General features: G+C 46.1%; 1 protein-coding gene and 1 long non-coding RNA gene across 2 annotated transcripts in view; one reads left to right on the forward strand and one right to left on the reverse strand.

The window, feature by feature from the left end:
* The window catches only part of Pdzrn3 (PDZ domain containing ring finger 3), a 233,784-nt gene extending 218,133 nt beyond the window's left edge, over nt 1-15,651 (reverse strand). Inside the window, exons 1-2 of the mRNA XM_059258289.1 lie at nt 14,914-15,651; nt 222-308 (exon numbers count right to left, since the gene is read on the reverse strand). Of these exons, the coding sequence (XP_059114272.1) occupies nt 222-308; nt 14,914-15,636 (810 nt within the window). The 5' untranslated portion in view covers nt 15,637-15,651. The remainder of the gene's footprint in view (nt 1-221; nt 309-14,913) is intronic.
* Nucleotides 15,652-17,156: 1,505 nt separating this feature from the next.
* Nucleotides 17,157-21,404, forward strand: LOC131906022 (uncharacterized). Its single transcript, XR_009378097.1, has 2 exons — nt 17,157-17,763; nt 21,161-21,404. It is a non-coding gene; the product is annotated as an uncharacterized LOC131906022 (long non-coding RNA).
* Nucleotides 21,405-23,183: the final 1,779 nt, after the last annotated feature.

The following is a 23,183-nucleotide window of genomic DNA, read 5'->3' on the forward strand; positions in this document are numbered from 1 at the left end:
GAGGTACCACTCGGCCAATGCTGTCAAACTAGAGTGTGAAACATCAGGCACAGGATACTGATGAACAAGAACAGCCCTGAGTGTGGAACATAAGACATATAACAAATTAAAGACAGACAGCAGAATTAAACTAGTGAGTGTCCTGTCCTCATCCCCCAGACCTCAACCTCTATTCCAGCCTCCACAGAGAAAAGGAAAAGATAGTCTAGCAATTCACATACCACACAGGGCCGGCCGCCAATAATATTGAATCCCAGGGAGCCAGAGTCCCGATGCAGGACAAGAGTCAGGCTTTTGGTCTCTTCACCCTGCAAGACAACAAATTAGTTGAAATGTTGATTTACAAACAGGAAATTGAGGGTAGGTCTTTTTTTTTTTTTTTTCCTTATACAAGGAAACTTGGGACTACTGAGCTAACCACGTTATAATCCTTTATTTCTTGAGAAGTTCAGCCAAGGAAAATTCTAGAACCCAATCTGAAATTCAGCCCTGCTTTTAAGACCTTGCAGACATGCCTGGATACTGTCTCAGCCTGGGATGACCACAGAAGAATGTCTGGAGGTGTCCGGACAGGCCCCCAAGCATTCATTATCAATGATTCCTTCAGCTACAGATGCAGTCTTCTTTTGAGTGGCCCGCTGGACGCTGGCTGTCTAGACAGCCACTCTCTGTTTGTTTCTCTATGTCTCTCAAGGACGGCATTCATGTCATGTCACCAGAGGGTCAAATGGCAATCCTCTCAGAAATGTGAGCACACGCAATGGCCTGTCAATAGTCATCTCTGTTTGGGAAACTCCGGGAGAGCATGTGTGGAGGAAATCGTCAGATACAAAATGTAGCGTGAAAAGAGAAAAACCCGAGTTGAGCTACAAAGGGGAGGGCTCATTTCCAGAGTCATTACTGTCTGATGTACATGAAATGTAGAACCACTTAGCACAAATCATGCTGGGGCAGAGCTGGACATCATGACACCTTTCAATCCAACAAGCTCAAGTCACCTAGGACAGGTCACACAAGCAGCCGAAAGGGACAGAAATGCCAGGCACCCTCAGCTAATGCTCTCACATGATAGAAAAGTAAAAATAGATGCAACCTCATGCACAAACTGTTACTCCTTGTTCTGTGATATACACACTAAGCTCACTAACACAGCTTTGAAACTTTTTCTCATCAGACAGTTTACAGCTCTCTGTGTTGGACACTGGAAATTCACTAAATCCATTTCTTCCTGTGCTCTCTTAGCAGGGTGAAAAGTTAGAAATACATGGTACTTTGGACAAGTTATCTTACATGGCTGACATGCCTGGCTTTCATAACAATCAGCGATGGAGACTGTACAGTTACACACTAATCCAAGGCAGATGGTTGTGCTTTGACAACCTCAAATGGTGTACAAAGAAGAACGTATGATCAAATGAACACAAAGTTTATTTTCAAATCTACTATGTGAGAACCATGAAGAGAGAAGGAAGGGAGGGACCAAAGGAGGGAGCAAACTTGGAAGAGAAGGGGAAGAGGGGAAGGAAGGGGGAGGATGGACAAAGAGAAAGAGGAAGGAGAGGGGTAAAAAGCAAAGCATTTTATTATGCTGCATTTCCAATGATAACAGCTAATATTTTTAGTTTTTGCTATTGTGCCAGGAACTATACTCAAAGTGAAGTGCTTTATTTCATTTACTGATCCACACAGTTTTATAAACTTATCACCATCTTCCCAAAGTTGTTACCTATCAATGAGCTAACACTAAAGTGAGCTTGTATTTAAATGAACACCCTTCAATTCTATCCAACTCTCACACTTCTTTGTTTCACTGTAGCATGTAGAAGATAATCCTATGCAAGTTTGCAAAATCTATACCCTGTCCCATATGCTTCAACTGCTAAAGTCCCAGGAAAAGAATTCATTGTAGGAAGGTTTGCCCAGGAGACAGAAACAGAACAAAATCCTGTCTGAATTGAACTATGTATCTCCAAAGGATGCTATCTGAGGTGTCCAGAGACACGGCCTTGGGTATCTTTTGAGTGATTAAGAAAGCCATGCCAGAAATACAATATTCCTGAGCCCAACAGCACCTGGCAAAGAACTGTTCCCAATGACCAAGTTGGCCTATACTTCCTTGCCAGAGGCAATCCAAGGGAAGAAAGAAGGATGCTTTACAATCACCTTGAACTAGTCCGCTGCCCAGACTGGATTCAGATGGCAGTTCATCTCCTAGGGCTGAGTCACAGCAGTAATCTAGTGTGCAGAAGATTCACCAGGGATGCTGAGCTGGCTAAGATGAACTTCAGCATGAGCAGAATTCTTTCATTTCTCCACCCAGTTACCAAAGGCCATTCTCTGTTCTTTTCCCAAGAGCTTCATTCTGCTTTGCCTTTGCTATTGCCTTCTCCAACAACCTCCCCTCCCTCAGTCTGCAGATGAAATACGAATTGTGGTTTGCAACACTAGATGCCACACAATACTATATACTAATATATATACTAACATTCATCTCTGAGAAACTGTGTAATCTGCCTCTGGGCTCAAAACACTCAGAACAGAGTTGTGGAAATGGTTCCCATTCAATCATATTTCACCACACTACAGAGAAGTATGCATGGAAGAAGTGCAAGGGCTCTCACCCATACTGCCCTCATGATACTTTGTTACAGTGGCATCTTTCATTCAAAGGAATATTTGAGCAGTACTAGGTCATTTGGGAGTTCATCACAAGCCATGCTATGCAGTTTTCTTCAAAATTCAATGTGGGGGATCAGACGTGGGAAAGAGTCCTACTTATGTGAACAGCTGATGGGATGACACATCCACCTGTCAACACAGGCATTCCATTAGCACATTACACCTGGAGAAACAGGCTCAGGGCAATCACACACAGGCTCAAGGTTAAATAGAAGTAAAGTGGGAGCCTGAACACTAGAACCAAGGTCTGTGAAACTCCAGCACCCACGTTCTCTGTGGGGTGATGTTTGCACTCTAAATCCATCTGCACCATGTACGTCAATCTGACACCTGAGCGCTGCATACCACCCAGGATAGCTACAATGTGGTCCCATACAGTTGCAGAGGACAATGCCATATAGCAAGGTCAAAAGGTTGGACACCCCTGGGTTCTGTGACATGGCACCTGTATAATTAAAGTTTAAGGAGTATACTGGATTTTATAATAGTAACTACAACGATTGAGAATGTTTTTCATAGCTTGGTAAATCCAGAGAGTACTATGTCCCTGATACCAACAGCACCATAGATAAGATCTTCCACTTATGAGTTATGACTTGACGTCATTTTCCTGATCCACAGAAAAGGGCTAACAGTTTCTTCTCATGCCCCAGTTACCATGCTGATGGATGATGCATGTAATAGCTCACAAGGATACATATATGCCAAAGTATACCGGTCAAAATTAAGTGCTCAAGACACAACCAAAGCTCAATGTTGAGATGAACCTGGCTCAGCACTGAAGCTAGGATGTTCTTTAGCCTATCAGTCACTCTTCCGTAGAGAATAGCTTAGTCAATATTGAGGTAAACTTGGAGAACTGGCACCTAAAAATAAGAGGAATTTTAAAAATAAACAAAAAGGAAGATACTATTTTTTGTTGCATCTCTCTCTCTCTCTCTCTCTCTCTCTCTCTCTCTCTCTCTCTCTCTCTTTTTTTCCCAAGACTGGAAAAATAATTCTAGAATACTGATGGAAGGAATGCCAGGCAGACACATTTAGCACTGGAGGGGGCAGGTATGATGAGAGAAATCGGGCAGGCAGCTCAGACTCTGAGCAGAGCATAGACTAGTCTGGCAAACAACAAGGTTGCTGTGGATGATTGATTGATAAATAAAGTGCTGATTGGCCAATAGCCAGGCAGGAAGTATAGGCGGGACAAGGAGAGAGGAGGATTCTGGGAAGTGGAAGGCTGAGGCAGAAAGAGCCACTGCCAGCCGCTGCCATGAGTAGCAAGATGTAAGACACCAGTAAGTCACAAGCCATGTGGCAAGGTACAGATTTATAGAAATGGGTTAATTTAAGATATAAGAACTAGATAGCAAGAAGCCTGCCACGGCCATACAGTTTATAAGTAATATAAGCTTCTGAGTGATTATTTTATAAGTGGGCTGCGGGACTGCAGGGGCTTGGCGGGACCTGGAGAGAAACTTTTCAGTTACACAAGGTGGGCTGTGGGCCAGCTGAATGACAATGGGCCACAAGGCATGGCCAGGCAGAGGGGGAGATGGGCCTGGGAGCAAAGGGGATGGAAAGCAGATGCCACCCGCACCAGCGCAAACCCAGGGACTGTGAGCTTGGCTATGAGCTGTGGAGGCAGAGGAGAGAGGGAAGGCAGGGTCCTTAGGGATGGCTGCACACTCTAGACAGCACCAAGGCCCACCCGATCACGCGTCTTAAGGTTGAGAAGTATGCAGGAGAAGGAAAACGGCAGCAAGTAGAAGTGAGGAGAACCCTGCTCAGGAGCGTGGCCTTCAGCTGTTCGTGCTCCGTAACAGTTCTCATGTCCCTTCCCCTGGAGGAATTCCCAGAACCCGACAGACAGAGGAGCACTCCCACTACAGTCATTATGGAGCCCAGTGACATCACGGTTTCTTGTAGCTTGACGGACAGTTCTAACACACCACTGACATGCTACTGCCATCCTAGAACTCTATCCGAGGAGATAGACCGGTCCTTAGCATGATGTAGGTCTCCTTGGGAAAGCCTTACATCTTTTAGGATGGAGAAAGGGCACAGATTAACCTTAGAGAAGGGGCTGTGGCTCTCAAGACTCAAGGGCATGAAACACTCAAATAGCCCAGGACAGCAGGTCATAAGAAATAGCAGCTCACTTCCCAGTAACGTAAAGGTGATTTTACTTAAAATACACATCGCTGCCCTCTTCCAATATGGACCTGTTGGAACATCTGAAATTGCAGCTGCTCAGCTTTCCACTCCACAGCCAGCTATTTAAGGATCTGGGGAGGGGAGGAATCTTCATGGTGGAAGTTACTTACTACATATACTGCTATGACCCTCTTAATGATGTTTTTCACCCAGTGATTTTTCACTTAAAGTCAGGGCACATATATGAGTGGTCCCATGTGATGTGATGTCCTAGCATCACCCGAGTAAAAATAGACCTTATGATGTTTTCATGTGACAGAACTGCCTAACACATTTCTCAGATCGTCTCCTCGTTAAGTGATGTGTTGCTCTACTTTGATTGTCTGAGAGACACTCTCCTAAGGGCCACTCTTCAGCACTGAAGAGTGTGACCTGCCCTCTAGGGACAAAGTCCCTATGCATTTCAGTCTGATTCTGTCACTCTGGCTTCAGAAGCTTGGACGCCAGCCATCACTAATCAGTATGGCTCTCCTATCCATCCCTGCCGCTGTCACTCTGAACTCTTTCTGAAACTCCTTTTTGCCAAGTGATGGCTGTTTCTGGCTCAGTGCCGTTGTGGCCTCACGGAGTGGAGTTTGCTGAACTGGAAAGTTGCCCAGTGGCTATAGGGGAAATGGAACTGACTAACCACTAGGCTGTCTGGGGGTGACAGGACACCTCTCGGCTTCAGATTAGCAATGTTCCTTGAGGTTCACACAGCTGGGTAACAGACCCATCTGTTGACTAGTGACATGAAAGTGCTGTATATTTGGCTGTCGCCAAGCAAAGAATGTGCAGAGCTGGGGGTTGGAGGGACCAGGAGACGGAGCCGTCTGCCAGCAGTTCTGTGAGGAAGGGCTGGGCATGTCTTCACTCCCTGCACTTGGAGGCTTTGTCCTCTTTGTAGTTCAGACTTTGCCATTCTCAATGAAGCAGCATAGACTACACCCTCCTTGTGATTCAAATTCCAGTTGAAAGAAAGGGTTCTTGAAGAAAGAACAGAAGGGGACACTGTGTGAGCCTAAGGCAGAGGGGGAGGGGTCACGGACATGATACTTGAATATAAGTTTCAGTTGGATGAAACGGCATGGGAGCAAGAGCAGGAGGTGTGGCTTACCAAGACAGGTGTAGAGCGAACAGAGAGAGATGAAGGGCCTAGGAAGACTGGTATATGGGACCAAAGAACAGCTTTTGCAGAGGTTTAAGTTCTGCAGAATCACACACACACACACACACACACACACACACACACACACACACACACACATCTGCAAGCCAAACAGCATGTGTTTGCAAAATAAAGGAACAGAGACAGAGTTCTCACTTCTGCCCTACTCAAAAGTTTGCCACATTATTTAAACAAACTGCAAAATCCCTGAGCATTTAATTCTGTATTTCCACAAGCTGAGTTTCAAATCCCGTATCTCTAATTTTTGCCACTGACTCATTTGCTTTCCCAGCGACTGTTCACAAGCAATGATTCATGGAAATAACCAAACGCAATGCAAACCACCACCGCCACCATCATAACCTCAAGTGCGGCATCCTTAATGTGTCCATCAAGAGTGTGTTATGCTGTGAGTGTTCGTTTGCCCTCAATATTCAGACGTCAGGTGGTTGGGAGAGGGCTCAGTCAGTAAAGTGCTTGCTTTGCAAGCAAAATGACTGTCACAAGGGCTGGTGCACGCTTGTAATCCTAAGTCTCTATATCAATGGAAGAGGGGAGGCCTGTCGAATTGTGATTAGGAATCAGTGCCCTCATCAGAGGCCCCAGAGGGTCTTGCCTCTTCTATAAAGGCAGAGAAAAAAAAAAAAGAAGGATTGTCTGTGAACCAAGGCTGCTCCAGGCCCTCATTTGACATGGAATGTGCCTCAATCGTTTTCTTGGGCTTCTCAGACTCCAGAGCCTGAGAAAGCAATTTCTATGGTTTATAAACTACCCAAATCATGACATTCAGATGGACTAAGACATGGTGGTTAAGAGTTTGTGAAATTTTGTTTTTAACTGGGCTTCATTACGTAGCACAGGACAAGCCTTGAAAGCAATTCTTCTGCCGTAGCCTCCTGAGTACAATGGTAAAAGGTTTTTTTTAAATAATTTAAACATCCCAAGACCCATCCCAAAGTATTTCTTTGCCAAATTAGAGGGAGAAAAGTCTACTTCGCTCAGCAGCTATAAGACCATTATGTTCTTGTTTATAGGAACTGGGAGTTCCTCTCAGAGTTCCTGAACATCAGGGGAAAAGACACATGTCATCCTTCAGATCACAGAGTCTAAGGTCTGATAGCCATCTCACACTAGCTCTGCTCTGTCTAGCTCTAGCTCTTTCTTCCAACCCTGCCCCTCAACCTGATCCTCAGGCTGTCAGTCTGTCCCTCTCTTCATTGTTCCTGCAGAGGAGCTATGGCCACCTCTGCTAGCAAAACAAACAAACAAACAAACAAACAAACAAACCAGCTGCTAGCAAACAGGGTAAACTGTCTACCAAGGACGCATCTTGGTACACCCATCCCCAGTTTCCAAGGCTGTGGTTGCTGCAAGCCACGCTCACACCAAGGTTACACACTGCCTTTGCCCTGTTACACACCGGTAATTATACATGTGGCATGGTGAGAAAGACAGCCACCCAAACCCATCTGTTAGTTATTTTCTTTACAAGAGTAATCATTATGTGACACCAATCCCGTTCTTATTGGAACTAGCTTATTAGGGCACCTTTACTGGAGGCAGGGGAAGAGTGGTGGCCTGATAGATACAAAGCTTGGATAGGCCAAGAGTGAGAGTTAGGGGTGTTTTCAATTCATACATAGGTGTCTGACTGTTCCCTTGAGCTAATGATGCTCAATTTTGCCTTTGTACCAATCAACATCCACCACAGTACCTGGTACTCAGGATACAAGAATGTGAGGAACTGAACAATGGAATATATTGGGAAAGATTTCATGTACTTCCCACCATGAACCTCTCTTAAAGTAACTTGGATAAAAACGAGAGAAATGAAGTACTAACCCATCCTGGACAGTATCATTGTATTTCCTTTTACTTATTTTGCCTGAGTGTCTTTGATAGCCAAGCTCTGGTTTTGCTTTGTACTTCCCATGCATAGCACAGGATATGGGAACATGGAAATTACTGCAAGGGGACAAATCCAGGGGTTTGAAGCCAAGAGAACAACCAGAATGAGCCATGTAGAACATATTGAGCAAGGTACTAAACAGTCGACTCTGATCTGGCCCACAGTAGGGAGTGAGAATGAACTAGAAGATGCAGCCACACTCCATCCTACATGGTACTAGGCACAGATAACAACAGTCCTTCCAAAGCCTGTAGAAGACTTCAGGAAGAGTATCACTCAGGATGATAAGCTATTCTTATTTTTTAATTTGCTAAATTTTAATTAAGGGATAATTACATCTCTTTCCCCTTTCCTCCTTCCAACTCCTCCTAAGGCCTCCTTTTCCCTCTCAAATGCATGGCATCTTTTTATGCAACTATTATTGTTTTGTGTGTGTGTGTGTGTGTGTGTGTATGTGTGTGTATGTGTGTATAAATATATAAATACAACCTGCTTAGGATTGTGTATATGCATGTGATTTCAGGAGCAACTAAATGATATTGGACAAAGCGTTCTTATTTTGAAAAAGTGCATGAGATTGAAGTTAGGAAATACTAGGTTTAAAGCTGGCTTTGCCCTTAGAATCCCACTTCTAGTTTTAACCACGCTGATTTAGAATGTTTCTGTTTGGTGGAAAGATTTTTTGTTTATTTGTTGTTTTTGTTTTTCATTTTGTTTTGTATACACACATGTGTGTACCTGTTCCTGTGTGTATGCGCATATATGCAAGTATGTACTCATGTATGTGGAGGCCAGATGTCAATGTTCAGTGTCTTCCTTTCTCCACCACACACACACACACACACACACACACACACACACACACACACACACGGGGGGGGGGGGGGGCAGGGGTTTCTCACTTAATCTGGAGCTCATCAATTCGGCCAGGCTGGCTGGTGATTGAGCCATAGGGATTCTCTCGTCTCTGCCTCCATCACGCTGGCATTATAGGTGTACACTACAGTCGGTGGTCACCTTTTATGTGGGGGCTGGGGACTCAGGCTCAGGTCCTCATACTTACGCAGCAGGCACTTTACCAGCCGAGCTACCTCCCTGGTTCCTGGCTTAAAACGTTTTATGATCTCTCCATAAAAAAAGAGCAGGACAGCAGGAGAATTCTACTTAAGGAAGGTGATGCCTGAAGACACCAACATATGTCTGTGCACATGGCACCCTAAGGTGTCAGCAACCAGTGAAAACTGCTGGATACTTTTCTTCCCTTCAACTCAGCATTCTGGGTTCCAGTACAGTGAGAACTACCTGACACAAAGATTCTCATTTATCAAATACTTACCCAGAGAGGCAAGCATCACCTCTGAACACTAAAGGGTCCACTCATACATAAATCTCAGGAGGATAGCCAACCCAATTGTCCAGTTATACATACTGATTCCAGCATAGCTACTATATCTGTAAACCAAATCCGCACCTTCTTTATAAATCACGGAAACAGAATGCAACTGTCAGCTCACATTTCTTTCAGCTGGAAGAGGCTGTTTGCTAAATACACTAAGGAATGGCTATTTGCTAACACTTGTCAGAAATAAAGAACACCCAACGGCAAACACTGTATAGATTCATTTCAAAGCCTTCACACATCTGTAATACTTTCTGATACAATTATTTGTTAAATTAACTTATCTCCACTTCTGAATGGCCAAAGCAGTTTCGGGGATTTGGAGCTTTATACAACTTGATCTGGGTGGATCTCATAGAAGAAAAATGATGTCTCCCAGAAACCTGGAAACAATTTGAGGGGTGGATGACATAGGAAAACATATTGTTCGTAACACAGGTCCATTCTTCATGAGCAACCTGAAAGGTTTTTATGGCTGATAAGAGTCCCCATCGAGAACCTACGAGGCACACGGCAAGGAGGACTCTAACAGGGAGGAGACAGCCCTCAACTAGACAGACCCTTCTAATTATAGAGTTATAACTACATTCCATGAACAAGGGAGAGCTTTAGGACACCAGATGTCATCTAGAAGATCAGAGAAGCCTAGCTTCTGAATGTGGTGATGCTGGACCAAGATAGAGAGGAAAGGGAGTAAGTTATTTACCAAGGAACAAACCTAAGTAGACAGAAAGGCCCAGGGCAAAAGGAGAGAGGTAGGAAACGAGCAGGTTCCCCAGTGAAGCAACTGGAAACATCACTTCAGGTAGAGAAAAAGCAAAGGCCCCGGGGTAGTTAGTTAGGAGCTTGGAGGCTTAACCACAGAGTCCTCAGAAATCAGGGAAGCAGACACAAGAAAGGAAGAAGTGGACACAAGAGAAAGGAGGAAGTGGACACAAGAGAAAGGAGGAAGTGGACACAAGAGAAAGGAGGAAGCGGACACAAGAGAAAGGAGGAAGCGGACACAAGAGAAAGGAGGAAGCGGACACAAGAGAAAGGAGGAAGCGGACACAAGAGAAAGGAGGAAGCGGACACAAGAGAAAGGAGGAAGCGGACACAAGAGAAAGGAGGAAGCGGACACAAGAGAAAGGAGGAAGCGGACACAAGAGAAAGGAGGAAGCGGACACAAGAGAAAGGAGGAAGCGGACACAAGAGAAAGGAGGAAGCGGACACAAGAGAAAGGAGGAAGCGGACACAAGAGAAAGGAGGAAGCGGACACAAGAGAAAGGAGGAAGCGGACACAAGAGAAAGGAGGAAGTGGACACAAGAAAGGAGGAAGTGGACACAAGAGAAAGGAGGAAGTGGACACAAGAGAAAGGAGGACTCCTCTGACAGGTGGAAGCAGTTGGATGCAGTTTGCTGGACCATTTGCCTCCTCCCACCCCAGGCAAAGAGAACACAATGGAGAGTGAGAGGAGATTTGCATTTGTAAGAAGTTATTGCCAGTGCTAGGTAAAGAATGGTGTGAAACAAAAGGGTATAAAGAGGAACTTCCGGTCCAGGCAGATGACATCCAGGCAGATGACATCGGGATGGCAGTGGTTGAAAGAAAGGCTAGTCTTGATCCTCACTGTGGAGTAGCTGCAGGTAGATTTGACTGTCACAGCCTGGGGAATGCTGCTCTCCTGTGTGTGTTGATGCCAGGGTATGCCTGACCACTAGTAACATAGGCACAACATGAATCAGCCGGTGCAAACATTAGCTGTGCTGAGGTTGAGAACCTCTGACTGAGATGGAAGATACTGTCCGGATGACCTGGAGAAGAGTGAATAATAGTTAGGTGCAAGATGGGTTCTAAAGGTAAGAGCCACAGAATTCCATGACTGACCAGATACCAGGAGTCAAAGGGCCTCTAGAGGCACAGGGATGAGCCTCAAGTTTCTCAACAACTCTATAGTTTTACCAAGAGCTTCTCCTTTGCCAGAGAGCAAAACCCAACTTGCTCTAGAATGCTTTTGCTCTGACAGATAGGTAGGTAGATCAGGATGGGAAAATCAGGGTGGGAGCACATCTCTTTAACTGAAGTATGGCACCCATGTCAGGCCTACTACCAAGAGATGTGGCCTCAGGCAAGTCAGAGGTATCTTCCTAGACCACTGTTGTTGATGTCAATTTTAAAATATTGTCCTGGTCTTAAAATGTTTAGACAATGATCTGAAGGGGAGGAATTAATTCACCCGGCATTTATGAGGCTCTGGACTCCATTACCAACACTGCACAGAGGGGAAAAAAATCATAAAATAGGACTGAGGATGTAGCTCGGTGGTAGTATACTTGCTTAGCATGTATAAGACTCCGGGCTCCTGAGACTGTTCAGTGGGTGAGACTGTGAGATATGGGTGGTACCACATGCTCCAAGGATTCCCAGCACACTGAGGTCTGAAAAAACAGTAATAACACTTCAACCAGAGCAAACCACATGGTACAGTCTGGCCAAACCAGGGTGCTCAGGTGTTGTCAAAAACTGAATCTCAAGACAATATGAAGAACGCCAGATCATTGATGAAGCAAGTTTTATTGCACGCTTCGGTTTACAATGGAGAAACAAACACTGGGATTTAGAAAAATATGAAATAAAAGTTTTGTATCTGAGAGTTTCCAGGCAACCTAAATCCTTCAGCCTCTGGCAAAGAATAAACAGAACCTAGGAGGGACTGAAAGTTGGCCCAATGAAATACACAAGTTCTTAAACAGCTCCCGGTGGGTGGAGTTACAGCTGCCACAGAGATTGCTGACCCTCTCAACAAAGGCCGTGGAGGGTTAACTTGGGGACAGGAGGAACAAGCTTCCCTAAGACCTCAGCTGAGGCTGGCTAAGGGTTGAAGCCAGAGAAAGCAGTTAGGGCAGTTTTTGGATCAGGACATCCTTGGCTGTCCCCAGGCCTGGTACAGAGTTTCATGTAAGTCCAACTCCAGGATGGAGCTTTCTGTCTCTCAAAATCAACATCTTGTTCCTAAGCATAACACCCTTGATTCTCTGCCCCACTTACCCAACAGATCTTCAAAACACGTCCACAAGTTTGATTCAACTATCATATTTTTGATTCTAAGAGAGAATTTACCCAAACATCCCAGAAAGAAAATAGAAAGGCAAGAAGAAATAACAAACTATCTCAACAATGAATGATGTATGAACTCAGGAGTGAATGGCTTATTTATAAATAAGCGTCACTCGTAAAATGACACAGGAAGCCCAGATGACAGCATAAACAAGAGACACTTGGGAAAGGCTTCACCCCAAGCCTGGCGCCCGACTGAAAAGCAAGCTCAACCCTCTGTTTGGGTGAGTTGTGAGCTCACACCAGTCTTTTGTGCGCCTGTGCGGTCCTCTGTGAGCCCCGGAGCTGTAAATATTTGCCCTTCGCCCAGAGCTGGCCAGCTGTGGAGACTGCAGCTGACAGACAGGCCAGAAGCCAGGAAGGGGGTGAAGGGTGGAAACTTGCAGGCCGGGTGTGCAGGCATGGAAGAAAGAGCAGGGGAGGGGAAGTGGGGAAAACGGAGCAGACACAGGTCCCCAGGGCCCCCTTGGGCAAATATGCTCCCTCTCTGCCAGGCCATCTGGAGCAGGCAGGCAGTGTGGCAGCAGCAGGGTCCACACCCCTTACCAGGAAGCAGAAGCACCCAGCTGTTGGAAATGTGGCATTCTTGCTCGCAGGCAAAGCAGCGGTTCCCAAGTTGGGGGATGTAGTCCCTTAGAGGACACCTGATAAAATCTGGAGACATGTTTTGGGGGTGCTGGGGTTTGAGAGGAAAGTCTACTGGCATCGGGGAGTTTGCAGCCAGGAATACTGCTCAGTGTTCCACGGGGTACCTGCCGACAGAGGTTCCCAGAACACCACCCCAACAACCAAGAGCTGCCAAGCCCCCAAATGTCAACACACGCCTAGACTGAACCAAAGTCTAGTAAAAACCTGTCAGGGAAGGCAGAACCTGAATCCACTACCTTCTCGTGAGTATCACTACTGGGGTCTGGACAGATTATATAATCCCCCACCCACAACCCCCGTCAGTTCCCTCATCTGTAAGGGTTAGATGAAGCGTAAAGTACCTCACCTCCCAATGTTGTTGGCCACTAACGGAGTAACTGATACTGGCAGTTATACTGAGACACATCCCAAAGGTGCTTAATAACAGGGACTAGAGCAGTGGTTCTCATCCTTCCTAGAGCTGTGACCCTTTGACCCTGTAATACACTGACGTTATGGTAACCACCAACCATAAAATTATCTCACTGCGACTTCATAGCTGGAATTTTGCTACTGTTATAATTGTAATGTAAATACCTGATAGGCAGGATATCTAATCTGTGACACACACACACACACACACACACACACCCAACAGGGTCGCGACCCACAGGTTGAGAACCACTGGACTAGAGACACGTGTAGTCAAAACCCACTTCTGAACTGTAAAGCCCTGATCGGAGCATAAGATTGTCCCTCCAAGAAGCCTTAGTTTCTCCATCTACAAAAAGGCAAACATTGTACCTATGTTCCAGTAAGGGGGGGAAAAAGAAGAATAAAGAAATGCAACGACTGGGAAGAGCTGAGGAGGGTAAACCCTCAGGAGTGGAGGCTGACATAATTACCCTGGTCAGCAGGGCAGAGGAATGGCACAGGAGTAGTTTAAGGTAATTGCAGGTACTCTCTGACGGGCACCGTGCCAGGCCATTTCCTTTAGTCTCACCTTGATGGAAACAGCCTCCTTTGACATTAGAGGTAAACTGAGGCACCTGTGGAGGCTAAGCTGCAAGCTGGTTATCAAAAGGTGGAGATCTGAAACCAGTTCTAATTCCAGAGGACTGGCTCTTAATTATCACTTTCTAGTTATTGGAGCAAGGGAATCCTTGGCTTCTTTCTGGATTGCCCAGATGAGTACTCCTAGGGTGCCTGTCTGCCTGTGTTTTCCTGCTTTAAACCTTTGGGAACCAGTTTCCAACTTTAGAGGGGTTAAGCTGCTTGCTCAAGGTCAGCCAGTGAGTTGGCAGGAAAGAACACGTTTGAATCCAACCTTTACACTGGGGCCTCTCTCCTGGCATCCTTTTTAAGCGGAACCACAGTGGCTCTGGGTTCCCGTCATTATTTTTGGAATCGCAGCAGATCCATGGATCCAGGTCATCATGCAATCTCACGTCCACAAGGACCATGCATGGCTCTGATCTTAAGCCAGGCTAAGCAGCTTCCCCAGGATCACCAGGCCAGCCTGCACTCTGTGGCACTCTGGAGCCAAACTTCCCCACTCTGGGTTGTGGGTTCCTTTTGGTGTTTGCAGATGCTTTCCAGAGGCTCCCTCAACCCCTCAAAACTGCTATAGCTTCACCTCGCCCTATATCTCCTGCCTGTTGGGATCATACTTTCTCAGTTGAGATAAGTAACTCCTCGCGGAGTGATGCAGCTGGCAGGCACAGCCAACAAGGAGGTGTCAGAGATGCACCCAGGAAGACCCTGGCACCCCTATGCTCAAAGGACCCGGGTGCCGGGTCAGCTAAGGCGCCCGATCAGGCGGGAGGCCACAGGGAGTGCTTGCCTACCTTGCCGCCGGGCGGCGCGGCCACGCAGCGGCTGAGCGAGTCGAGGCGCGCGCTGTACTCGGTGAACTTCTTCTGGTAGCGCAGCGCGGTCATCTGCAGTTCGAGCTGCGCGGCGGCCAGCTGCGCCACCAGCGACTTCTCGCGCTTGCCGGCCCGCAGCGCCTCCTTCTTGAGCGCCTTGTGCAGCGCGCCCAGGCGGGCCTGCAGCGCGCCGTTGTGAGCCCGCAGAGCCCCCGCGCAGCAGTGGCCGCCCGCGCGCTGCTCGCCGTGCGTCAGCGGCAGCCCGCAGCCCTCCTGGCAGCGGCCCACGGGCCGCGCGTCGCACGCGTCGCGCATGTGGGCCTCCACGTCGCGTCGCAGCAGCAGCTGGCCGCAGCCCGCGTGGCGGCAGCGCGCGGGCGCGAAGTCGCAGCGCTCCAGGTGCTCGGGCAGCTCCTGCAACTTGACCACCCGGCCGCAGCCCCGCGCCGCGTGCGCGCACTTGATGTCCAACTTGAGGATGAGGCGCTTCAGCGGCAGGACGTGGTTGAGCTCCTTGGCCGAGAGGCGACCGCGACAACGCGCGGGGCAGCTGCCCTCCTGTACGACCCAGGGCAGCACGCAGCCGGCGCAGAAGACGTGGCCGCACGGGGTGGTCAGCGGGTCCTCCAGGACCTTGTGACACAGCGCACACTTCAGATCGGGGTCCACGTCTCCGTCGAAGCGATCCAACTCGAAACCCATGGTGGCGGCCGGGGCCCGGTGTCGTCGCCGGGCGACCGGCCGCCTCCCCCTCCCTCCCTGCGAGGCGGCCCAGACACGCCGGCTACGCCGCCCGCTCTCTAGCTAGCTCTCCCAGGACTGAGCCTAATTGCTCCAGACTTCCTCGGAAAATGCCCGAGGAACAGGACTCCTCCGGCCGTATTGGCTCGAGCGCGAGCGCACTCACATCCTGCCTCAGCGGCCTTGAGACCCTCCTTCTGCCAAAGGGAGGGGGCCGCGAGGCAGAAGAGGCCGAGGAGATCACAAAGCAAGGAGACTTGCCAGAAACGCGAGATGGACCCCCTCTTAAGGGGGGTCTCCTCTCCGCTCTCTTGGAGGCTTCGCTAAAATGACAAAATACGACAGCAGAGAGCATCTCTCTGGGTTTGGAGCTGCATCTGTGGCTTTCGCCCGGAGAAGTTTCTTGCAACCCATCAGAACTTTTCACTCTTCACCTCCTTTCTCTTGTGTCTGCTTTTAAGAGCGAAAAATATCCAAGACCCCGCTATTTCTGTATTTACGGTCTTTATTTATTTATTTCTCTAGGGGGAAAGTTAAAGCCGCTGCAGGACGCTCCTGCTGAAACTTTGGTCGCTACCAGAGGATCTGCGAACTGCAGAGTTTGTCAGCCGGAGGTTTCTAGGACCAGAGGGCGAAACTTCAGGAATTAGACCTCCCCTCCAGCTGTCTGGGTGGGACAGGCCAGAGTGGTTGGCTGGATCCACTTCTCTTAACACCTCTGAAAAGAGGGCACTACAGTATGGCATGCGTTTTGCTGGGAGCTTCTAAATCAGTCCCTTTAAAAACCAGCGAGGCAGTGTTGTGAGAGCGCACATTAGCTCCACTTGAAAACTATTTGCCCTGATTACGAAAGCCTTGACTCTGGCGGTAGGAGAGCTGGGAGAGCTTAGAACTCCGAGTCCCTGTAACAACGCCCACCCAGTCATCTCGGCAGCAACTACATCCCTCAGCTTGTTTTTGTTGTTTGGTTTTTCTTAAGTGCATTTTTTTTTTCGATTTTATCTCCATCTTCCCACTGGAGAAGTTCAAAGAACTGCTGCAGAGGATGCTGCCGACAAGCTCTTTTGAGAATTGTGTGTAGTTTCAGATTGTGAACCAGGGGTCCACATGGAGCCTGTGTCCACGTTGAAAGAACCTACCAGCCGTGCAGAAGCTGCTGGTCTATAGACACCCTGGATTTCAACTTGATTGAAAAACCTTTGCCATCCGGGACGTTTCTCTTTTACTCCAGGGCAGCTTCTCAACAGAGTTTGCAAGCTTGACGTTGTAGTCTGCAGCAACCCTTGTAAGTGTCGAAACACCGCTCTCGGGATTCCACCCCAAGTGGGAAAGTTCATAACATTGCCCATGCGTTTCATAGCTTCTTTCCCTTCCTTCCTTCCTTCCTTCCTTCCTTCCTTCCTTCCTTCCTTCCTTCCTTCCTTCCTTCCTTCCTTTTTTCTCTTCTCTTCTTCTCTTCTCTTCTCTTCTCTTCTCTTCTCTTCTCTTCTCTTCTCTTCTCTTCTCTTTTTCTTTTTAAACCTCCCAAGGCTGTAGACATTCCTAAGAAACACGCAGTCAGTCCTGGTGAGAGTGAAATCAAGTTCTGGAATTCTCATTTGGAATCTGCTGCCAGATTCTTGAGAGAATGTGGAAACAGAGAGCTAAGAGTTTTGTGTTTGGTGTGGACCCAAGAATATGGGATTACAGTATTCCTTTTGTCTAATTACTTTTACTTCTGTCCTTTGCAGAGCTGCTAAAGACCCATGACCTTCACTATTGAACTGCTTCATTGGAGGGAAAGAATTGCCTTGATGTCTATAAGGATTAGTGTTCTGAACAGACATCTGCAAAGCTGTTGCTAGCTATTGCTAGCCAGATTGCTCAGTGCACGGTTGAGGTCCCTCAATGGTGTTCCTTAATCCTTACTGATGGCATTTGGTGTCTACTTGTGATACTTTTCATTTCATTGCTTTAATCAATTAATGTATTTCTTTTCTAGGATTCTGAGTGATGCGAAATATTCATGACCTTTGCTCCGATAAACTCCAGCAGGGGAAATCCTCCACTGGTACATTTATTAAGCTACTCATGGGCTCTCACATAAGGGTAAGAATCAGATTCTTTCGGCCAAGGTGTGTGGGCTTGTCAGTTTCATAGACAAGCTAGTGTCAACAGGGTGATAATCTTCAAACCAAACTGGTTTTGAGCAACAGGGAAAACTCCACAATACACCATAAACGGGAAATTAACACTTACCTGAGTTACTCTGAACTTCAGTTCAGAGCTGACCCTTGACCCATCTTTGGCCCCTGGTGACAGACTTGGAGGGGAGGGGCTGTAGAGGAAGAGACACAGATGAGGCTGCAGAGAATCTGTCCTCTGTTGTCCCTTCTGCCCCTTCAGGCAAAGGCAAAGTCTTCAGGAAGCCTCTCCTCATTAGTTAACTTCAGTATTAAAATTCTCAGAGGTCAGCAAAAAAACAAGCCAAATAAACCTCCTGGAATGTGAGAGCTGAGAGGAGGGGCATGCGTATTGTTCCATGGCTGGATTGAACAGACAGGAGGAACAAGAGACAAAAAACTATTGAGAAAAGGAAGAAATCGGGGTATCATTCAGGTTTCTTTTTGTTGTTGTTGTTTGGTTGGTTTTCACTAGTGACACGTTCAGGCGGGATCATCCCTTGTTGTGGGGTTGTGCTCTAGCACTCTGGGGTAGTTAGCAAGGTCTCTGGTCTCTTGGTGATTCCCATAGAGGCAGTGGCAAAGCACCACTCTAACCCACCATGTATGGCATCCAGTCACTTGCCAATGTCCCCGGAGGAAAAACTGCCCCAGAATGAGAACTGCTGCAGTGTTTGAGGGCAACCTAGTCGTCATTCTAAAGCCAGGCACTGCCAGAAACGGCATCCTCAGCCGGCATCCTCAGGCGGGTGCAGGATCACATGGCAGCACAGTGAGAAGCGAGTGCCACACTGAGAATCGGAGGCTTCATGGTAGCAAACAAGCAGCAAACCTACAGGAAGATGAACACGAGGCATGCCAAGCCTCCTGAGAAAAGGCTCCGGTTTTTCTGACCTGGATTACACACTCATTCACTGTCTCAGAAGCATCCTGAGTGTTGGAACATGAACAATTCTGGACAGATAGATGGGTTACTTTGCAAATCTTTATAGTCTTCGCCATCTCTACCATCACCTTTCTATTTATAACCTGTGCTTTCTTCTCCCATCCAAGTCCTAACCAGGTTTGACTCTGCATGGCTTCTGAGATCAGGCATTCAGGGTGGTACATCCACAGTGTGGATCCTAGCTGGCCTCCTTTCATCTGCCCATTTTCAAGCCAGACAACGGGATAGTTTCACTTGGATCATAAGAAATGAAAGTAGAGGAGAGTGTTTCCCAAATAGGTGCTCTGGCAAAGCATCCTGGGGGAGGGGGTATCACTACCTGTAAAACGTGTGTGCGCCCATGTTTATGATTATGCCAATCACAATGGAATGCACCTCAAAAAACAAGTATCTGTTTCTCTAACCATTATTAATTACTTGACCCTAAGCAATGATCTCTGTACAGGAAAAAGTTACAAGATAACACAGCTTAATGCTCTTCGAAATACATACAAAACTACATAATACATAATAGGCCCTCTTTCTTCAGTTAAACCACAGGATGGTACAGTTTCTTAAGGCACATTCAAGCTTTTCCATTTCAAGTGTGAAAAAGTATTAATGACGTGGGTGAGTGTCCCATCCCCAGGGCTCAGCTGATACCTGGTTCATGGGTGAAACCAAGTAGACTTATTCATTGCAATCACTTCACTCTTTGCTGTTCCAAGTACGTATTTTTCAGGTTTCTAAGATCATCTGAGAGACACATTACTGTTTCTAAAGTGCGTGTGTGTGTGTGTGTGTGTGTGTGTGTGTGTGTGTGTGTTTGGGGGGGAACAAGGTAAGGGACATCAAGAGTGAGATCAACAATTACAAGGGTTCCTCAATTAAAAAAAAAATGCAACATAGTTTGCATGTGAAGGTTCAGACCTAAAAACAAAACCCGGAATCTCAGGAGCTATTAATAAACAGGAAAATTTCTATTTGGAAAATGAATTTTTTTCCAACCTTCTTTCTAGTATTATCCCCCAGTCATTTCTTTGCAAAAAACAAAACAAAACAAAAAAACCCTCTTGAAAGCCCTGCAGCTCAAGCCTGTGATCTAGGAACTTATTAATTTTAATTTTTCTCTTGGCACTTTCTCCTCTACTCTCATCTACTCAGTCCATAAAATTATGATAATGTTAATCATTGCTTACCTAGCATACGGTAATAATTGCTAATTAACTAATTTTTATATGTAGAAACCCGTGAAGACATTACAGAGGTGCTAGGCATTATTATTGTCTGGTGGTGAGGAGGAACGCTGTTCTGTTTGAGGGAGGCTGCTTTCAGTGTCTGTCTACTCCCTCCATGGGAATGGAAGCTTATAAGCCCATCCCATGCATCATCTCCTCGACGATTAGTTTGACAAGCAAAATCCTGTAGTAAGGTGGCACTTGCCGAAGAGCCTGCCACAACCAGCCTTGTGGGCAGTGTTTTGACAGCTACGAGCTCTGCAGCGGAGTGTCCTTTGCTCTGGTGTGGGCATCTGCAAGGATCAAAGCATCAATGATACAAAGTTGCAGCTCTCCGGAGAGCCGCCTGTTCTTTGAGTACAGTACTCAATCATCTTAATTTAAATGCTATTCAAAGCCTGGGAGAAGGCTCCCTTGGTAAGGTGTAAAGTGCTTGCCATGGGTGAGGCTCTGAGCTCAGCTCCCGAGTACCCAAGGGAAAGGCCTGGTGCAATTCCAGTGTTGGGGAGTTGAAGACAGGTGGACCCCTAAGGCTCTCTGGTCAGCAAGTCTAGCTGAATCAGTGAGCTCCATATTTGATGGGAGACCTCATCTCAATAAATAAATAGATAGATAGATAGATAGATAGATAGATAGATAGATAGATAGATAGATAAAATGGTGTGTGGTTGTGAGAGACATCCAGTGTCGATCTCTTTACATGCACCCACATGCTCAGAGAAAGGCTTACTGTTAGCTTTATTTCTTAGAGAGTTTTAAAGATCATTTTTTTTTTTAATGAGAATATTTCCATTCTTCTGGGATGGCTTTGGGCGAATGAGTTTTGAGACATCAGCCAACCAAGAAAACTGTGACATCAGTGTTCTTTGAAATCTTGTCCTGAAGCTGTGGTCTCAGTCCCCAGATCAAATGGACACTTGGCGTTTAAAAAGTCAAAACAAAACACTCACCAGATTAGTTCTCAAACGGCATGGCATTTCTGAGGATAAGCTTTCGTTGTGTTTCAGAAAACAAAAGCCACTTTAACCTTTCATTCTCTCTCCACTGTTGCACAAGTATAGACATGAAAGGTTTCCCAGAGCTGGCTCAGAACTTTGGGAGACGGGGACAAAAAAGTAATGGTGGAAAAACTTCACCCATGGTCATGTTTTTCTATCCAGGTAAAACGGAAAATGTGTCCAAGTGCTGGCATACACTGCATGATGTTGGCAAAAGCATACTCCATTTTGACAGAATATAAAGAGGCTTAGAAGTGGGATCCAGAAAGATGAAAGGACTCGGAGGACAGTGACTCAGTCTGTCATTGGTGGGAATCTTTGTAGTAACTTATAATTTATCTGTGGGTTATGTAAGCTTAAAGATGAAGATAAAGCCGGGCCTGCAGAGCTCACACTGAACTCCAAAGTTGTGTGGACTTCTTTAAGCTGTGGAGGATAGGGGAACGTGAGTTTCTCACTTTTCAGTCTGCTTTTGGTTTTTAGTTTTAGTTTTTTCTCCTGGAGGAGCCATCACTGACTAGACATGGCAAGAACACTCAGGTACGTAAAAGAAACGGGACCAACAACACAGTTCCCAAGGCTAGCCGAATCCATGCACTTTCTGGGAAGGGTCAAAACAAGACAAACATCTCAGAGTTCAGTTGGAAATGGTGCATTTCTTTCTGTGGATAGGCTCCTGACATTTTTTTTTTTGGCATTTGATAAAAAGTATCGATTTTATGCACATCTATAAAAATCTAGAAATGAGAAAAATATATAATATTTGTCTTTCTGTAATTGGCTTAGTTCACTCAGTGTGGTTATCTTCATTTGCACCTCTAATTTTCCACAAATGACATAACTTTGTTCATTAAATCATATATACCTGTGTGTGTGTGTATGTGTGTGTGTGTGTGTGTGTGTGAGAGAGAGAGAGAGAGAGAGAGAGAGAGAGAGAGAGAGAGAGAAATATAACTGTCTAAGATGAGAAAGAAGCCCAATGGGAAAAGAGAGACGTGAAAGAAGGAAAGATGGAGGATATAAAGGAGAAGAACACACACACACACACACACACACACACACACACACATCAAAACTTAGAAAACTTGAACAATGTGTTGAACTAAATTAATATATATTCATTTTATAGCTAAGCTAATTACAATCATGAAGAGCACTCATCTACACAGTAGAAACAACTTCAAGAAAGAAACAATACATATGATTGTGCTCTCAGCAGGGATTGGCAACAACTTTCTGTAAAGATGCAGCCAGTAAATACTTTTGATTTTGTGAGCCATGCAAGGTCTATCAGGAGTACTCAATGCCAAGGAGGCAGGAGCCAATATGTAAATGAATGGGTATAGGTATGTGCCAATAAAACTTTATTTTCTAAAAGCCTGGATTTGACCCATAGGTATTAGTTTGCCAAAAGTGGTTATAAATGAACATATTGGTTTTTTGGCAAGCAGAAAACCAACTGAATGTTTGACATTAAGGCTATCATCATGAAAAAGAGCTATAAAGATCTTATTGGAAAAAAATAGATATGGCTTAGTAGGTAAAGTACTTGCAGAGGAGTCTAGTAATCTGAGTTTGATCTCTGGAACCTAGGTAAAGGTGTAAAGAAAGAACTGACCTCCATTTGTGCACACTCCTCTATTGGTGAAATTATTTAGGCCACTCCACGTAGTTAAAAGGAGATTTATTTAATGGCATAACTTACAAATTAAGGGATAGGTAGGTCGCGGGGTCTGGGGAAGGTGTATCACAGTCCAGCGCTGTTCTCTGGAGCTCTCCTCTGTCTACCTCCACCATCCAGCGTCCTGGAACCAAGAGAGCGTTCGCCGATCCGGATCTCGGGTCCCCAGGCGCCTCCCTTGGCCCCGCCTTGTAGGCGTGACAGTTGCCGAAGTCTCAATGGGGGTTGGAACTTCCAGAACAAAGCTGGAATGGCTACCCACTACACTCCTCCCCAAATCATGCACTCGCATACACAATAGCAATTCAAAGTATTATAGAAAGAAAAAAAAAAAACCTACTTGGTAGAGTCATAGAGTATATGTGTTTGTGAGTCATAAAAGCCTGCATCAAATGTTTATTCTCTCAATTACCTATGACACAGTCTTGAAGGTCACTCATTTCATTCAGATTTCTTCACTGGTACCTAGAGACATTCTTTATGCCTTATTCTTATTCATACTGC

Source organism: Peromyscus eremicus, chromosome 3 (assembly GCF_949786415.1).
Source record: "Peromyscus eremicus chromosome 3, PerEre_H2_v1, whole genome shotgun sequence".
NCBI classification, from domain to species: domain Eukaryota; kingdom Metazoa; phylum Chordata; class Mammalia; order Rodentia; family Cricetidae; genus Peromyscus; species Peromyscus eremicus.